Source organism: Pongo pygmaeus, chromosome 1 (genome assembly GCF_028885625.2).
Source record: "Pongo pygmaeus isolate AG05252 chromosome 1, NHGRI_mPonPyg2-v2.0_pri, whole genome shotgun sequence".
NCBI classification, from domain to species: domain Eukaryota; kingdom Metazoa; phylum Chordata; class Mammalia; order Primates; family Hominidae; genus Pongo; species Pongo pygmaeus.
In genome coordinates, this window is record NC_072373.2 from 226,572,072 (window position 1) to 226,591,139 (window position 19,068).

The 19,068-nt window shown below is 54.6% G+C and overlaps 2 protein-coding genes across 2 annotated transcripts in view; one reads left to right on the forward strand and one right to left on the reverse strand.

Annotated features, from left to right (window-relative positions):
* Nucleotides 1-15,599, reverse strand: part of AJAP1 (adherens junctions associated protein 1) — a 129,361-nt gene extending 113,762 nt beyond the window's left edge. Inside the window, exon 1 of the mRNA XM_054448549.2 lies at nt 14,758-15,599. Within this exon, the coding sequence (XP_054304524.1) occupies nt 14,758-14,786 (29 nt within the window). The 5' untranslated portion in view covers nt 14,787-15,599. The remainder of the gene's footprint in view (nt 1-14,757) is intronic.
* On the forward strand, nt 14,785-17,772 carry LOC134737929 (collagen, type I, alpha 1b-like). The gene is made up of 4 exons (XM_063649959.1): nt 14,785-15,197; nt 15,268-16,409; nt 16,597-16,712; nt 16,967-17,772. Exons 1-3 carry the CDS (start codon nt 14,785-14,787, stop codon nt 16,599-16,601), a joined length of 1,560 nt encoding a protein of 519 aa, XP_063506029.1. The 3' UTR covers nt 16,602-16,712; nt 16,967-17,772.
* Nucleotides 17,773-19,068: the final 1,296 nt, after the last annotated feature.

The following is a 19,068-nucleotide window of genomic DNA, read 5'->3' on the forward strand; positions in this document are numbered from 1 at the left end:
TGAGGAGTAAAGACAGACTGGCTGCCTCAGGCCCAGCGCTGTGAACAAGGTGCACCGGCATAGAGAGGCCTGTCTGCAATCTAGGATGAGATGGGGAAGGAGCCTGCATTGGCTCTGTTGCTGGGCTGCCACTCGTAAATGGTAGGGGGTCACCATCCTTCCAGCCCTGTGCAGGGCTGAGTGACATCCCCGTTTTTCAGATGAGAAAACTGAGGCTCAGAAAAACCGTGGGAACTTCCAAAGATCACACAAGTGCTGCAGCAGCGCCGTAACTAGGCAACTGTGGATAAAGCCCATGTCCAAGAAGTGTTGATGCCTAGGTATGTCCCTCAAAGGATCAAAAACAGGGGCCAAAACAGACACCTGTACATTATGTTCACAACAGCCAAAAGGTGGAAACAACCCAAATGTCCATCAGTGGACGAACAGGCAAACAGCACGTAGCCTATCCGTAGTGTGGCATAGAATTCATCATAAAAAGGAGTGAAGTACTGATGCACGCTACAATGGGGGTGAACTAAAAAACATTATGCTAAGTGAAAGAAGCCAGACACAAAAGGTTACATATTGTATGATGTGCTTTGGCTGTGTCCCCATCCGGATCTCACCTTGAATTGTAATAATCCCCACAATCAAGGGCAGGACCAGGTAGAGGTAACTGGATCGTGGGAGCGGTTTCCCTCATGCTGTTCTCGTGATAGTGAGTGAGTGCTCATGAGATCTGACGGTTTTATAAGCGCCTGGAATTTCCCCTGCTTGCACTCACTTCATCCTGCCGCCCTGTGAAGGTGCCTGCTTCTCCTTTGCCTTCCGCCGTGATTGTAAGTTTGCTGAGGCCTCCCCAGCCATGCGGAACTGTGAGTCAATTAAACCTCTTCCTTTATAAATTACCCAGTCTTGGGCATTTCTTCATAGCAGTATAAGAATGTATTAATCGTATGATCTCATTTATATAAAATGTCCAAAACAGGCCAAACTGAAGACACAGGAAGTAGATAAGTGGTTTCCAGGGGGATGGGGAGTGACTGCTAAAAGATACGGAATTTCCTTTTAGGGTGATGAAAAGGTCTTGGAACTAAAGAACGGTGATGGTTGCACAACATTGTGAATACACTAAATGTCACTGAAGTTTACACTTTAAAATAGCTAATTTTATGTTATGTGAATTTCACTTCAATTTTAAAAGCAAGCTAAAAAAAATGTTGGCTGAGTCTGAGTCCCTCCTGTTGTCTGAATCTAGGTCCCTCTCATTGACTGACTCTGACTATCTCCTGTAAAATTCAAATTGCCCTGTGGCAACTGACGTAACTTCTACCTACTTGCGACTCACTGGGAACACCAGAATTCCTACAAAAGGAATTGTCATGGACATCAGTCTCTCACTGAAAATAAGGGAGGGAAAATAAAAGGCAGGCAGAGCCCAGCAAGAAAGCCTGGACAGTGAAGGCTCCACCCCGTAGACATTAACCCTGGATGTGCCCAGTCTCCCAGGCAGGGGACCCTGGCTGCAGGACATGCACAGCCTGCGGAGATAGAGATGGATGAGCCCCACACTCCCCAGGAATCCCTGTCCCAGGACTGAGTCACCAGAGCCTGAGTTACGGGCATGCTCCTCTTGGAGTCTTCAGGCACCACTCTGCTGACTTTGTATGACCTTAGGAAAGTTGCTTACTCCTGCTCTGCCTCAGTTTACCCATCTGTGAAATAAGGCTAATAATATTTCCTGACCTTGAAGGTCTGCTGAGAGATTTTGTTAATTACATTTTTAAACAGCTTTTCAGTTGATGAAGGAAAAAGTGCAGACATGTATTACTTGGGCATTTTAAAGTCAACTGATGCCTCACGCCTACACCCTCACAACACACAGACACCCACAGACACACACACACGCACACGCACACACAGCACTGCTCTCTAAGCTACTTTAAGAAGAGGGCTTTTAGCTTCAAATACACAGGATTGGCCCCACACAAGGAGGAAGAAAGTTGCCACCCCAATGGCATTTTTTTTTTTTTTTTGAGATAGAGTCTCACTCTGTCACCCAGGCTGCAGTGCAGTGGTGCGATCTCAGCACACTGCAACCTCCGCCTCCCAGGTTCAAGCAATTCTCCTGTCTCAGCCTCTAACTAGCTGGGACTACAGGCATATACCACGCCTGGCTAATTTTTGTATTTTTAGTAGAGATGGGGTTTCATCATGTTGACCAGGTCAGGCTGGTCTTGAATTCCTGACCTCAAGTTATCCTCCCGCCTCTACCTCCCAAAGTGCTGAGATTACAGGCATGAGCAACTGCGCCTGGCCTCACCCTAACGGCATTCTTTAGGGAGGAATCCAACTTCCCCAAACGTCTTCCCCTTCCCACTTGAAACCTCCATGTTCACTCAGCGCTGTGGGCTCATCGCCTTGTGTCTCAGGGGCTCTTCCCAAAATTCAGACCCACAGCTTGGGTGGGATGATGACTCCACCCCAAGCAGCAACTGAGTGGGGGTCCGGTTCTTTAAGGAAGGGGTCCCCAACCGTGGGCCATGGACCAGTACCAGCATCTGTTAGGAACTGTCCTCACAGCAGGAGGTGAGCAGTGGGTGAGCCAGCATCACCATCTGAGCTCCCCTCCTATTAGATCAGCAGTGGAATTCGATTCTTCCAGGAGCACTAACCCTACTGTGAACTGCGTACGTGACGGATCTAGGTTGTGCACTCCTTATGAGAATCTAATGCCTGATGATCTGAGGTGGAACAGTTTTATCCAGAAACCATCCACCCCCTCCATCCCTGGAAAAATTGTCTTCCATGAAATTGGTCCCTGGTGCCAAAAAGGTTGGGGACTGCTGTTGTAAGGTGAGAAGGTCCCCAAGGAGGGGCAGGGGCAGGCAGCAGGTTAGGGCTGGAAGGGTGGAGAATCAGCAAGAGACTCAGGAAAGGAAAGCTGGGTGGTCAGGGCCTGTCACACCTTTGTGCCCACGTGGTCTAGGCTGGCATTTTCCCTCAGAGTAATTCTGAGTAAAAGCAGAGCCTGGGAATCAGGGCAACTGACTGCAGACATGCTTCCCAGGGCCAGGCCAGGTTGTCTTCCCGGCCTGGGGAGTCCTCTGGGACTTCCCTAAGATCACAGGCCCAGAGGGCTGCCTCTCCCTCCCTCTGCTTACCCCAGGACTCTCCTTCCACGAAACTAAGCTGCTCCACCAGGACACAGAGGCTCCATCGCACGCAGCTCCCATGATTCACGGGCCCCTCTCTGCACCCTCCCATGATTCACAGGCTCCTCTCCGCAACCCTTCCGTGATTCACAGGCCCCTCTCTGCAACCCTACCGTGATTCATGGGCCCCTCTCTGTAACCCTCCCATGATTCCCGGGCCCCTCTCCGTAACCCTCTCGTGATTCATGGGCCCCTCTCCGTAACCCTCTTGTGATTCATGGGCCCCTCTCTGCACCCTCCCATGATTCATGGGCCTCTCTCTGCAACCCTCTGGTGAATCACAGGCCCCCTCTCCGCGACCCTCCCGTGATTCACGGGCCCCTCTCTGCACCCTCCCGTGATTCACGGGCTCCTCTCCGCACCCTCCCGTGATTCACGGGCCCCTCTCCGCACCCCTCCCGTGATTCACGGGCCCCTCTCCGCACCCTCCCGTGATTCACGGGCCCCTCTCCGCACCCCTCCCGTGATTCACGGGCCCCTCTCCGCACCCTCCCGTGATTCACGGGCCCCTCTCCGCACCCCTCCCGTGATTCACGGGTCCCTCTCCGCACCCCTCCCGTGATTCACGGGTCCCTCTCCGCACCCCTCCTGTGATTCATGGGCCCCTCTCCACACCCCTCCTGTGAGTCACAGGCCCCCTCTCTGCACCCCTCACTCCCCAGGGTCTGTCATTCCCTTTCCACTTGAACGCACACAGGCAGAGAGCATTACACTTTCCCTGGGACTCTGGCCCTGAATGGCTCCAGTCCTGGGGCCTGCTGGCCTTTCCAGTCTCCTCCAAGCATCCCCCCCGCAACATACACCTTCCTCTCCAGCTTCACGGAGCCAACTCCTAAGGGCTAACCCAAATACACCTGCCCCGCCCTCCTCCTGGGTGGGCCGGAGGAGCCTCAGTGGGCTATTTCACCGTGGTGTGCCTCCACATCCCCATCTGTGCAGCACACCCACCACCAGTGCTCAGTCAATGGCAGCCACCCCATTCCCTCTGCTTGGCTGTCCCTTCCTCCTCGAGCCCAATGGGCTTCCTTCCTCTCATCCTCTGAGAAGGGGGTCAAATGCTGCTCCCTCCAAGAAATCTTCCCCATCTCCTTCTTCCTCTCAGCTCCTGCAATTCCATTTACTCCTCTGTCCTCTCCTCCACTTGGAGTTCCTGTAGGACCAGGAGAGGGGTCTTTTCATCCCTGTGTCCAGCACAGTACCCAGCATGCGGTGGCCACTCATCCGTGTCTGCTGCATGGAAGTGTCTGGATGTCAGGCCCATAGGCAGCCTGTCCCAGGACAAACCTCAGTGGCTGCCATACCTGTCACACTGCCTGGCTCTCACCTGGGGCCAGCAGACTCTCGGGGGACCACGTGCGTGGCTGGTGCCACAAAACCCCAGCCCAGTGCTCCCGAGGGACCATCAGGGTGAGAGCCTGAGAAACAGATGCTATTGGAGTGAGTGCGCCGGCTCAGGTCTTCCCAGAGCATCAGGCTTCTGTGCAGAGAATCAAATTAGCCCGAAAAATGCTGAAGGAAGAAGAACCTGGAGCTGTGAGTGTTCAAAGAGACCCTCCAGGGTAGTAATGGACGGTAAATCAGCCCAGTACCAGGGCTTTAATCAAGAGTCCCCAAAATGCCCCTGGAAGCCCGCACAGTGTAATGCCACAGCATACAGGAGACCCAGGCGCCTAATGGGGCCATTCCATCAACATTTTCTGGGATTTTGAAATGCAGTGTCATAAAAATAAACATGCTTACTCTTGTCTCGCATAATTGGCTCCCTAAAGAATCCTTGCCTTCTGAAAGCCACCGTGTCCCTCAGCAGGAAGCGCAGCTTTTTTCAGCATCTGGGTACAGTCTTGAATTTTCTCTTGACAAAAAAGAGGGGGGTGGGGGCGTCAACTGAAAACTGGCTCTCGTGGGGCTTTTTCTGCATTTTACCACACTCCTTTCCAAGCCAGAGAGCACAATCCTCAGCTGGTCCTGGGGCGGAGGCTTCTGCCACAAAGGCTGGCATCGTGGTTCGGATAGGTTCCTTGCTAACACGCCAAATACAATGACCCTGCCTAGTAACTGAATCTTTTCAAAAAAAAAAAAAATATATATATATATATATATGTCGTAGCTGCATGCCTAGGAAGTCTACCGGCGCCATCCGTGGGTGACTGCTTCACCCTTGCCTAAGATGGCTCTCCGCAACCATTCGGGAAATTGAATCCACAGCAGGATGCTGACTTCTGTCTGATCAGGGCTGTAGTCAGCCTGGGAGGGTGGTTACGGGACTCTGTCATTGAGTCATTCAGATGCTCTGAGTAGAGGCGCGCTGAGTTATTCAGATGCTCCAAGCAGAAGCAAATCAGAGCCAGGCAGATGCCACCAAAGGGCAGCCCAGGAAATGAGCAAAATCGCCAGCTCTTTCCTGGGGCCATTCTTTCTTCACCTGTGTAAAGATGACACCCCGGCAGAAGGGCATGACCGGGGCCGCCCAGCTGATGGTGGGGATCAGCTGGTGAGACGCGGTCCCTGCTGCAGTCTAAGCAGGGTTGACCCTTGGGCCCAACCACCCGGACAGGCTGCTGCTGTCACCTGGGAACTGCACCACCATTGTCCCCCTACCAGGCTCAGAACATTTGAAGCTCCAGGCATGTCCTTTTCACCTCCATACCATGGACATCCATGTATGTTCTGTGTGGTGCCAGGCAGCAAGGAAATTGGCCCTGGATGCTGGGCTCAAATCCCATACTTGGCTGCCTGCCCCAGCCTGGTGGATGCTGTATTCCTTAAATACATCAAATCCAATGTGTTCTTCTAGACTAGGAAGAACAGGATGTAACGGTTCAGAGGCCAGATGCTGGAGCTGAGTGCCTGGGTTTGAGTGCGGGCTCTGCTATTTACTTGCTGTGTGGCCTGGGGAAATTCATTCAGGTTCTCTGTGCCTTCTCTGCAAACAGGAGATCCTTAAAGTGCTCCTACCATAGCAATGTAGGAATGAGTTAAGATACAGCACGGGCATAGAACAGTGCCTGCTACATACTAAGTGTCATGCAACTGTTCACTGATATGTTGTATACACAGGCCTCAGTGAAGGTGTTTATGAAAAAGAACCTGTGGCTATGAGCAAGCCCTGCACCCAGGCCTCCTGAAAAGGGCAGTTCTGCAGCACTGGAGTCACCCTTCTTCCATCCCATGTCTCATGCAGACATGGCAAATAGGCACTTTTCTCTCTCTAAATCCCCAGAAGAACTCAGAATCCTTCTCTACACAGAGCTCGAAGAAGCAACTACCGAAGAGTCCACACTGGTTGCCAGAGTTGAGATCTTTTCCCCACCCCTAGGTCTGGGCAGTCTCTGCTCATGACACCAGCTAACAACTTGGCAGCTGAATACAAAGACCATCTGGGGCCAGTTGAGCCAAGACCCTCATCCACGCTCATGGGGCTAGCACAAGAGGGATGCCAGGAGCTCCTCCAGGGGCCACCCTCCTCCCACCTGCAGCCTGAATTTGAGGTGCCTGGGTGCCATGGGTTCGCTGTCATCTACCCCAGGATGGGAAATGCTCTCTTCATTTCTCCCTCTTATGCAGTCGGGTTCTTCCAAGTCTGTGGCTGGTGCCGAACAATCCCCATCATGGAATTCCTGGAATCCATGGCCTGCTTGAGGGCTGCCCCTTCTGTGAGTGGCAGTGTCTAACACCCACGAAGACCCGTGCCTTCTAGGGGTGCTTTCCACAGTCTGCCCTGTGCCTACGACCCTGGCACTGCCTTGTCCGTCAAACATGATGCCTGGCTGGGTGCAGAGGCTCATACCTGGAATCCCAGCACTCTGGGAGGCTGAGGTGGGATGATCGCTTGAGCTCAGGCATTTGAGACCAGGCTGGGCAACACAGCAAGACCTAATCTATTCAAAGTATAAAAAAATAAATAAAATAAAAACAAAATGATGCCCTTCAGCCCTCACTAGATGTTGCTACATGAGGATGGTTTCCCCAAACTGGCCCCACTGCCCCCTGGGAAGGGGGAGGCACGGCTGCCTCCCTTACATTCCCTGGAAGCCCCCTGAAGCCCACACTTTCCACGTGCAGGGAAGTAGGCACAGCTTGGGTCCTTCAAGAGACCACTGACCCTCTCCCCTCCACCTCCAGACATCTGACCAGATAGGCGTTCTTCTAATGCATCAAAATATTCCCCTCTATACCAAGGCAGAATGGAAATGCCTGTTCTCCTCTATCTAACCAAAACACATCCCCGTGGCAGAATGCACTCGACACTCAATAAATGCTTGTTGAATGAGAAATGTTCGAGTCAACAATGGCTTGTGTGTAGGGAGTTCTCTTTAGAACAAAAGAGAGGAGACTATCCCACCCCAGAGCTGGACCGCGGGCGCCTAGCCCAGCACACTTTCCATCCATCTAACGACACATAAGGGGCTTCTTGCGGCCCCACCGAGCATTGACGTCTGTGGTTATAAAGTATAACGTGGAGGCAAGAGAAATGAAAACAACATCCACCCTGAGACGTGCACACGAAGTTCATGGCAGCGCTGCTCCCCCAGCCCCAACATGCCAACAACCCAACGGTGCATCAACAGATGAACCGGCAAGCCAACAGGATGTCTGAAAATCGGGATACCATTCAGGAACAAAAAGGGAATGAAGTGGCAAGCTACTGCGTAGACACACCTCGGAACATGACACTAAACAAGCCAGACAAAAATGACCACACGCCGGATGATTCCATTTACAGGAATAGTGAGGATGGGCAAATCCATCAAGGCCAAATCAGAGGAGTGGTCGTCAAAGGCTGGAGGCAGGAACGGGGATTGCTACAAACAGCAAAAGGGATCTTATCAGGGGTGAAGCAACCGTGCTGAAACTGGACCATGGCAATAGTTGTGCAACTCAGCCAATTTCCTAAAAATCAATGAACCATACACTTTAAATGGGTAAATTTCATTGCATGTAAATTGTACTTCAAAAAAAATGCACACACACAGACACACACACAAATATATAAAGGGCAATTCCTTTTACTCAGACTTCTTATGCTAAACCCAACTTTCTCAATGTGATCATTCATTGATTTCCACAGTTTTTAATTTCAAGCAAGCTCTCAATAGAGGCCTCCTTGGATTTGGTGACATATTTATTTTTAATTATTAAATAGATTGAATAGCAGTATCTGTGTCACAGATAGGTTTTCATCTCCCCGTAACGTTTCATTAATACTGTGCTGCAAAATAATTTGTCATTTGACCATAAACCTTTTACTTAAAATCATGGGTGCCAGAGAGACTTGTGATTTCAGAGTCAGCTGAACACACGGCTAAATCCATGAAGTGCTGACTTGGCATCACAGCAGCTGGGTCCTTCTTGTTTTATTTTTTGTTGTTGTTGTTTGAAAATTTTGTTTTGTGTTTCCCAAAAGGGCAATCTGTAACTTAATAAAGTGAGTAAGAAGTAGATTTTGTATAAGACAAGAAAGCCACACAGGTCAGCATAAGGAGCATGAATGGACCTTCGAGTCCTGGAAACCTGAGTTCAAATCCCACCGCTCCCATGAGCTAGCTGTGTGACCTTGAGCAAATTACCTAACCTCTCTGTGCTCCAGTTTTCTCCTGTGTGAAATGGGAGCAATAATACCTGCCTTGCAAGGCCACCATGAGGATCATGAGGGTGGAGTGGGACGATGCAGAATGGCTGAATAGTTTAGCACCGTTGGATCAGATCACTTAGCACAAAGCCTGGCTTAGGAAAAGCCTAGCAGTATTATAGTATTAGTTCCAGCACCTCCCATCTGGATGTGAAAAGAGAGAGAAAGAGTATCAGGTGTAGGTCATGAGATCTCAGAAGTTCACAGACAAATCTGACAGAGTTGCCCATTGTATCTCCCAGTTTCATTCAATAAGCCCTGATAGAGCACCCCAACCCCCAGTTCTTTTATCATAAAGCCCCAAATGAGGTGATAAGAGCAAAGCCACAAACCAACGTCTGCCTTCTCAAACTGGAGGCTCGTGTTTCCCTGATCTAGAAACAGGAAACCAGCTGTTTTTGTGTTTGACTTAAAACCCTCAGAATATGGTCTTGAAGCCTATAAGCCAGGGTAGAAAAGTGGGGCTGACCGCGAAAAGCTGCTGTATCTTCAGAGTTGACCTAATTTACGTAAAGATGTAGACAGATCTTCTTATCCAATAATTATGCATGAAGTCATCTATTACTGTCACCGATGATGGATCTCATAACATTAGCAACACCACACGTTCACATGCTGCTGAATTTTTCGTTCTAAAATATGTAGTAGAGACACAACCGAGCAAGTTTTGTAAGACAATTTTTTTTACCCCTTTCCCCATTTCCACATCACCTTTGACTGCTGTTAAATACAAATACACGGCCCTAAAAAAGCTAAATACTCACATACACACACGTGTGCCCACGCTCGCCAGTCAGATCAGTTAGGCACTAATCTCTGACAGAGAATGTTAGTTTGCTTCTTTTAATCAAACCTTTTATTTTAACTGTGGAATTGCAGGCATTGTAAGACATCATACAGAGAGACCCTGTGTACCCCTCACCGAGATTCCCCCAGTGGTAACATTTGCAAAACGACAGTACAATAATATAACAGGATTGTGACATGGATATAGTAGAGATAGAGAACGTTTCCATCACAACAAGGAAGCCTGATGTCGCCCTTTTGTAACCACACCCTCTTTCCTTCTGTTCCCCATCCCTTCTTTGACCCCTGGCAACTACTAATCTGTAGTAGTAGTATGAGTATTGTACCACGTCTATAATTTTGTCATTTTGATGCAGAGCAGGCATGCCCCAAAGTGGGGATTAGACCATGAGGGTTCTTGGCTTTGCCCAGAAAAGAATTCAAGGGCAAGCCAGTGGTAGAAGAAAAACAGCTTTATTGAGGAGGTGTTCCAGCTGTGGTGGTGTTACTGGTCCGGCAGTGTGAAAGCTCCGTGTCTGCCGCTGCAGAACAGGGCTGCCCCATAGGCAGCATGCTGAGAGTAGCAGCTCAGGGCAGCTTTGCAGTTGTATTTATACCTGCTTTTAATTCCATGGAGATTAAGGGGCGGTTTATGCAGAAATTTCTAGGGAAGGGGCAGTGATTTTTGGGTCATCAGGTTATCACCATGGAAAGGGCAGTAACTCCTGGGTGTTGCCCTGGCAACGGTAAACTGACATGGCACACTGACGGGCATGTCTTATGGAATGGCGCTTCCATCCTGTCCCTGTTTTAGCTAGTCCTCAATTTGGTCCATAGTCTGAGTCCCACCTCCAGAGTCAAGTCCCATCTCCTACCTCAATTTCAATGCTATGAAATCATCATATAGTAAGTAACCTTTTGGGATTGACCCAGGAGTAGCCAGTCCTCCTCTCTCCTCCTGGTGCCTGATCTTATCCCAGCTCTGAGGTGGATGTACTTGGGGACACCCCCTAAGGGCCACCAGAGGTCTGACATGGACACCCTCCAGCCTGACTCTCTATTCAAGGCAGATTAACTGAGAGTTAATCTGAATTATGTAACCACCACCACTCCCTGCTCCGAGGCCTCATGACTCACCAGCCCCTTTGAATTCCTGGAAGGGGTCTCAGAGGAAGAAAGAATGGAGTCCACCATACTACGTTTGCCTGCTTTAGCCCCAGAAAGCCCCTGCTCCTGTCTCCTCCTTGTGTCTGATTGGCATCGGGCAGGAGAAACCCTCTCAAGCCAGACTTCAAATGTAAAATCTAGATCAAGGATATATTTGGCTTTCCAAGCTAATCTTTACATCAATTTGGTCTCTACTGACTTGTAACCCTTTGAAGAAAACTTGGCAACTACGTATTTAAAACAGATGACTCTTACATAACCCCAGAGAGGAGCCCCTGGACTCTTGAAGGCTCAGCTGTTTGCAATCCAGTCAGGGTTTTGTGTTTACCTACTTCATTGTAACCCAGGGTCACGCTCCAGGTACCCTGGGGCTTTCCCACAAAAAGCTCAGGGAAATGCAGAACCCAGGAGCACACAGGGCCCCACCTGCCAAACACCCCGTTTGTGTGTGGGTCAGAGGGACTGGGGCTGCGGAAGTGGAGACTGGGTTGGGGTCCAGAAGCACCTCCAGCGACCCCCGCTAGAAAGACGCAGGTGCATGCCTTGCAGAAGCCGGCGCTGCTCTGCCTCCAGGGACCCAGAGACAGCTGTCCCTGGCAGGCGTGGGGCTGTCTCCATTCCTGAGCTGCGTTGTCCTGCTCCCCTCTCCAATGCATGGAAGAAAAGGAAGCAGGTGATCAAAGTAAATAAACGACAGGGACAGACTGGGAGGAGTCTGCCATCAGCTCCTCCACTTGGACAGTGTATCCCCAAGGTGGGGGTGAGCATGAAAGGGGGGTATGTCCCGATGTTGCCCAAAGATTTGAGCTGCCTCCTAAATTTGCAGTTTAGTCAAGCATGATTGTCCCCAAGGAGTAGCACAGCCACTGACACTAGATGGATTCCAGTTGCAATCAATTTAGTAGCAGCAGCTGGAAATCGGCGCGAGCCAGGATTCACCGGGAGCGCAGTGTTTGTGGACGGAGCGTTTGACTTCATCCGCTAAAGCTGGGCTGCACAGCCCCAGCTGCCTGGGGACTCTACAGCAGGGATGGTGACAGCCAAGCCAATGGATCCCTGCCATGAGGCCCAGACATGGTACAGCGTGCACTGAGAGGGCTTGGGGAACTGTGAATTATGTCAACACACACACCCAGGGCCTCCCAAACAAAAGGGGCCCCAGAACCTTAGAGCGGGAGAACAGATGGGATGGCCGCAGGGACATGGGCTGGGAATGAGCTCGTGGCACTCTGCTAGGGATCACAGTCCTGAGCGCAACCCAGCAAACGTATTAGGTGGATGCTTGGAGCCCATGAGGAAGCCACAGCATCTGAGGTCTGCAGCCTGGGAAGCGACTCACAACCAGGAAGCCAACTCCAAACTCTGGGCTGCTTGCTGAGTACGTGCCCCCTCCACGGGTGAGCTCTGAGCTGCTTGCTGAATATGCGCCCCCTCCATGGGCGAGCTCTGGCAGGGTTTGTCAAGCCACTGGGTCTCCTTCAACGGCTCCCTCTCTCTCAGCTGATGGAAAGTATCTTTGGAGCTTTGCTACAACTATTAAATACCACCGCAAAAGACACAAAAGCTGCTCAGTAAGTCTCAATCTGCTTCTCCCTCTTGGGGGGAAAAGAAAAAAAAAAGCTCCACATACAGCTCAGTTCCAACACAGAAGTAAATAACCAAGCCCAGACTTTGTCTCTGGGGCCGGAACTAGGAAAGCCCATCCCACCCCCACCCTCACCCCCTGCCCAGCAAGTTACACTGCACCTCTCCCATGGGGGAGCAAGCCAGGCCTTCTGCCACCCCAGCTGGAGGCTCAGTGTCTACCTGTCCTAACCAGGCTCCAAGCTTGGCAGCAAGACGCCCAGTGCTCACCTAGGGAGCCGTGGAGTGGCTTGCAAGCAAAGGTGAAGGGCTGTCTTGAAAGAAAAAGTGCATTTCCAGACCTCGAACTTGCAGCCCTTTGGCTCAGAGTCCCCAGGTGCCCATTGTGATGCAAAACCACCCAGACCCTCTGGGTACAGGTCTCCTTCTCTGGCCAGGAGACAGCAGTAACAAGACAGAGCTCTCCCATCAGGATCCCAAATAGGTGACAGCTCGTCCTTAAAGGCACACTTACAGAAAATCTCCCGTGCTAACATCGAGGGGGGAAAAACAAAAGGTCAAACTTCAAAAGAACCAACAGAACTATTTCCTAAAGCAAAATCCCAAGATCTGGCTTGAGGATGCTTGAGAGGAACTGTTTTAGTAAATTTCAAACCAAAAGAGAGGCTTCTTTCCAAGATATTTGCTCTTCTCTCCCTTTATCAAAATGTACTCATCTTTTAATCTAGCAACTTAGCAATAAAAAAAAATGTCTGTTCAAATAAGTTGCCATCAGGAATCAAGTGGCAGATGGCAGCTCAGGAAGCAGGTCGGAGCTGAAGACCAGCCACTGGCCGGGGTGGGGACACGTCTGGTCATTCACAAGGCCTTGGAAGGTCTTGCTGAGACCTGGGACAGTCCGGGGCAGAGCAGGGGATGGCAGGCCTCCAGAGCACCTGGAAAGCTGTCCTCGCTCCATTTTGACGACATCCCAGAACGGTCCAAGCCTAAACCTTATCTAGCCCAAGCACACTTATCGATTCAGGCCCGGCCAATATCCAGCACCCAACACAATCGGCTCCATGATTAACCTTTGAACCGCACAGCAAGATCGGCCACTGCGAGAAGGGATGCTAATAATAACATCTGACAATGTTCACTAGATGTGTTACACAGTAGTCGCCTCTGGGCGCAGAATCGGCTCATAAATCAAGGGTCGCTAGAAAACACTTGGCGTCCGAGTCCCCTTCCGATTTCTCAAAATCAGGACATGCACTAGATAGATCCTCCCTCCCTTCGCCTCACTCCCCCCGCAGCTTCATCCCGGAGTGGGGGCTGCTCAAGCAGCCGGCTAACAACTACTGGCCTTTTCGTCCCCAACGCGGGAGCGCAGTGCATCCCAGTGGACAAACTCGAGAACCGCACGCTGCTCTCCGCCTCCACCTCTGTCCTCCCCGCTCGCGGTTCAACCCGGGACCCAAATGCACGAGCTCGGTGAATGCCCCGGCAGGAGGGCGACGGCTCAGAGGCAGCCTGCCCAGCAAAAAGGACAGCTGTGCTCTGGTGGGCCCTGGGCCACCCCAGGCAGAAGCTAGAGAAGCCCGAGAACCCCGGCGGGCTGGCAAAGTTTGCCGAGAAGGGTCCTTCTGGACACCCCCACCACGGGCTCCAGGCTCGAACCCCCTGTTCCATCTGGCCCTGGAGTCCCAGACACAGACAAATCCCGGGCGCGCCGGCGGGCGTATGTGCGTGTGTGTTTACAGGGGGGTGGCCGCCGGCGCTCCCCAAGAACCCCAGCTCTCCCGCCCCAGCTGCCCGCCAGCTGTGGGCGCCCGTCGGGCCCGGAGGTCACCCGCAAACAGCTGGGTCGGCAGCTGGGAGCCTGGGAGGCCCCTGCTCAGCCCCGGGGCCCCGAGAAAGGAGAAGGTGGGGCGGAGTGGCTGTTTGGCTCTGGCTTCTTCCAACTCCGCCTGCGAAGCTCTCGCTGGGAGCCCGGAGCTTTAGCTTTCCCCGGCAGCCCCGGCCCCCGCGCCCGCCGCGCCCAGCGGCCGGCGCCTCGCCCCGGGCCCCGGGGAGGGGGCGCGCCGGGGCAGCCGGCCAGGACACTGCGCTGCTGGCGCCTAGAGCTGCGGGCGCGCCCGGCCGGCCCCACTGCCCGGGTTGCTGGGGCGGGCGCCGCTGCCCGGTCCCCGGACGCGCGGAGCCCTGGAGACCCGGCCGCTCCCCGCCGGGGCTGCGGCGCCCCAGGCTCCGGGATCCGGGCAGGCGCCCCTTTCTGGCTCCCGGTGCACCCCGTTGCCCGCTTGCGGGAAGCAAAGAGAGGTCCCTTGATATGCAACATAGAGGAAAGCGCCGCTTCCGCCCAGCCCGGCACCCACGCTCCCACACGCACCCGGCGCCGGCCGGGTCGCTCACCTGAGTCCTAAAAGCTGTTGAATCCACATGGTCACGTTTCGGGGAGCAGGGCCTCAGACCTGGCTCGCCCGGGCCATCTGCGCGGCGCCCGCGCCCGCTCGCTTCCGTCCCGCGGCGCCGGTCTCCGGCTCTCGGTCTGCCGCCTCCCGCCGCCCGCCGGCCGCGGGGCGCACAGCGAGTCAGAGCGCGGCCGCGCGGGGCTCCATGCCTGCCGGCGCGCCGCCGCCGTTGGGGCGCATGGCTCAGGCTGGGCGGCCCGCGGGGGCGCACATCCTCCGGCCGGGGCGCGGGGCTCGCGGCCCCCTCCGCGGGCGGCACAGCGAAGGCGGCGGCGAGGCGGGGCGTGTTCCGGCGCTGTCGCCGCGCAGCAAAGGGCTGGGGAGCCGCGGCTTCGCCCTCCGGGGCGGCGAGGAGGGAGGCCGGCGGCGCTGCCGCTCACGGTGCGTGTCTCCCGGCGCGCGGCTCTTGCCTCCAGCCAGAGCTCCGCGCCGATGGGGCGGCGCTGCTTAGGGTTTGGGGCGACGCGACGCGGGAGGACGCGGGTTTCCTCCGCGCTGCCGGGTCGGGGGGCTCTGCCAGAAGCTCCGCCGCCGATCGGCGCCACTCAAGTTGCCCGGGGGCTCCGTCTGAGCGCTCGCTCTGCAGACGGCCGCGGCCCGGAGGCTGGCAGGAGGCGGGCACGGGAGGCGCGCGGGGCGAGGGCGCCGTGGAGCGCGGGGCGTGGGGACGCGCGGCGGCGGCGCCGCGCGGAGGAGGCGCGCGGGGATCCCGGGGCCCCGCCGCCCGCGCCCACCGCGCCCGCCGCAGAGCCTCCCGCGCTCTCAGCCGCCTCCCTCCTCGCGTCTGCCTTTCCGCGCGCTCGCCCCCGCCTCCCGGAGCCGGTCCCAACTCCGCCCGCCCGGCCCGGCTCACGTCACCCGCCTTCCCCGCCCCTCGAACGGAGCTCGAGCCCCCGGCCCGGCCCCGGCTCCTGCTCGCCGCCCCACCTTGCGGGGGCCGGGGTCGCCGCGGGTGGGGGGCGCGCTGTGCCCAGCAAGGGCGACAGAGCGGGCGGGGCCTCCTTCAGCTCCCTTCCCTATCCCCGGTCGCGTCCCGGTCCCCACCTTGCGAAAGGCTCGAGAGAGGCCGCAGGCTCCGATTGGACCGCCGGGCGCCGCCGGATGGTGTTGCCAGGGTAACCGGATGGCATGTGAAGCCGTTGGAGGTTCCGACCCGGTTACGGGGGCGCCCAGTGGACCCGGAGAGCTACTTTGGGGAGGCGGCGGCCCCGAAGAAGGACTGGGTGGGGGCGCATGGAGCGGGGGCTGCGCGAAAAGTTTCCTGGGGCGGAGCTGAGCCACGCGGGCCGCGCGGGAGCGTCTGTCCGAGGGTCCCCTACGAGGGACTCCTCTGCTCGGCTGCGCGGGCTTCTGCGTTGATGAAGTCACCGCGTTCCGGGTCGGAGCTTCAGCGCTTCTGCCCCGAACCCAGCGAAGCCCGGTCCTATGCCCCCGATTACCCAACGGTCCCTCATCGCCCAGCGCAGCTGCTGCCTGGCCAGGCCCTTGCTCCGGAGGAGTCACTGGAAAGTTCCAGGGAATCTGGGCCTCCCAGACTCTCCACCGGCGTTTCACTGCTCCCTTCCCATGCCAGGACTCCTCTGTGCCTAACTGGTTAGTCTGTATTTGCAAAAAACAAACAAAAACAACAACAACAACAAACAAATGGGGGGGCACTTAAAGGAGGACAGACACTGGGTGGGGCCCTTTCACTGAGAGAAGTGACAAGGGACGGAATCCTCCGCAGACCCGCTGGCGCCTTGAGAAACCACGACAAAGCCCTGCTTTTAATCCTCCACAGGCTGAGGGCAGTGCAGAATCCGGGCCTTGGAAAGGACACTGGTGCCACCCTTCACCGGGGAAAGGCGCAAGGGGCGGGAGATACCATGCCGAGCCTTCGCTCTGCGCTCTGTGCAGGTGCTTGACCCAGGCCAGCTCTGGAATCGCCCCAGGCCATGCCAGAGCCGTGGGGTGTTGGGGGGACGGGGAGGGAAGCACTTCACAAGTGAGGCCTCCCTGGGAGGGGCAGCCAGTGAGGGGGTGGAAGGGCAGAGCCAGGAGGACCATGGCTTGGGGCTCAGTCTCCCAGGAGGACCATAGCTTGGGACTTAGTCTCCCAGGAGGACCATAGCTAGGGGCTTAAGTCCCCCAAGCAGCCCTTTCACCCCCAGGCCTCCAGGATCTTTGCCAACGGTCTTGAGGAGCCAGGCACAGGATTCGACTCTGCCCAGGCAGGAGGATGAAGACAGTGACTTCCCCACCAAGACTCCTGGGAGAGGGCCAGAGGCAGGGAGGTGTGGTGGCAGGAGCGCCAGCCTTGCCGTGGCTGGACCAGGGGCCAGCGCTTGCTAACTCGGGGTCCTGGCCGAGTTGTGTGGCCTCTCCGACCCTCGGTCTCCTCATCTGTAAGATGGGTGCCACAGCCCCTCCCCGGGCAGGTGTTTGCAGGGCTCCATGAGAAGGCCTCACACACGGTGTGGCTGTGGTGATCTGTGAGCCGGTCAGAGGACCAGAGAGGCAGCAGGGTGACTCAGCAGTTTCCCTGCCGGGCCGCCCCTGGGTCATCGTCCCCTAGAGCCTCTCCCTGAGGGGTGTGAGGGAGCGGATCCCATTAAGAGGCGAAGGAGGCAGGGAGGTCCTGGAACCAGCGGGGCCCATGGCGGCCGGCAGGGAAGGAGGCGCCCGCAGTGCTGCCACCTAGCGGGATGAGGAGGCGGTGCTGCACTAGGGAGGCCCTTCCTGCAACGGGAGTGGGCCTGGAGGAGGCCGGCTTGGCAGACGAGGAGCCAGGAGGGCAGGGAGGGGCTCCGGACCGGACCGTGTCGGCTCCAGGAACCCCTTGTGCAGCCCTGTGGACGCCTGCTGACCTCTCTCAGAATGGCTTCTAAGTGCATAGATGAAAAAGCCCAGGATTATTAGGAAACCAATTCTATGCAAATGTATTATCAAAAGAGTAATAAAAACAAATTTCTGATATAGCCGTATATATTTTTTATTAATACACTTAGTAAGCAATTGACAGATCCTAAATTACCTTCCTTTTGAAGTCTAGATATGCAGCAATAATATCCTGAGGTATCTGCGGCCATGACAATGTGATATGAAAATGCCAGTGCTTTCTATGTTTGACGGTCACAGGCACCAAGCTCTGCCACCGACATTTATAATGAAAGGAAATGCCAAGTTTCAGTTAGGGCTAAAGATGCCAATTTTCCCCCATCCGAGCTGAAAGACCCTTTGAATTCTATCCAAGTACCTTGGGAATCTCTGGGCAAAGAAAGTCGTGGAAGGAAGTGTTTTCTGCAAACCGAGATGGGAAAAAGCCCTGCAGAAGTCTCCAGGCAAAGTCAGAGCCTTAAGACCACAGCTGCTGCCCTGGGTGAGTGAGGGCCTCTTCAGTCTATGGGGACGGAGGATGCCCTCTGCCCTCACCCAGGCTTAAAATTATGATTTGGGACCAGGGTACACTGATTTCCTTTTTCTCAAGGGTAACTCAGGTCCGCCTCTCTCCAAAAAGAGCAATCCACCTATTATTATTATTATTATTATTGAGATGGAGTCTCACTCTGTCACCTGGGCTGGAGTGCAATGGCATGATCTCAGCTCACTGCAACCTCTGCCTCCCAGGTTCAAGCAATTCTCCTGTGTCAGCCTCCCGAGTACCTGGGATTATAGGTGTGCACCACCACGACCGGCTAATTTTTGTATTTTTAATAGAGATGAGGTTTCACCATGTTGGGCAGGCTGGTCTCGAACTCCTGACCTCAGGTTATCCACCCACTTTGGCTTCCCAAAGTGCTGGGATTATAGGCCTAAGCCACTGCGCCCAGCCTATTATTATTATTTCGATGACAAAATCATTGTCTTTTTTTTAGAGACTGTAAAACGACAAAACCTTAACTTGTATTTCAGCATTTCTAGAACTGGTTTTCTATACTTTGATGGCTCTCATATTTCTAACTGGTTCATTTTTCTTCCCTTGGGGATTGGGAAGCTGTGTGTGTGTCACTCCCACCCAACACACACACACGCACCCTCACACACACACACACCTCCCAGCTTCGGCAATACAAAAGGGAACTGTTCAGATGTTCATGCCGTGGAAAGTTCTTCCGGTCACCCTGCTAATTCTGGCCCTTTCTCCCCGCTGGGGGAAGTCCACAGCCTGGAACCCTGGGGAACCCCTGCGGTCTCCTCACCTAGTCCCCTCCCCTATTTTCCCAACAAAGGAGCCAGCAGGCCCCCTCAGGAGGTCCTCTTTGAAGCTCTCTGA

What these genes read in the sequence shown, in the direction of transcription:
- LOC134737929 (XM_063649959.1), top strand. Translation starts at nt 14,785, where the DNA reads ATGGTCACGTTTCGGGGAGCAGGGCCTCAGACCTGGCTCGCCCGGGCC. An exon ending in CGGCGGCGCTGCCGCTCACG is followed by an intron (nt 15,198 to 15,267) that starts GTGCGTGTCTCC and finishes GGCGCTGCTTAG; the next exon opens with GGTTTGGGGCGACGCGACGC.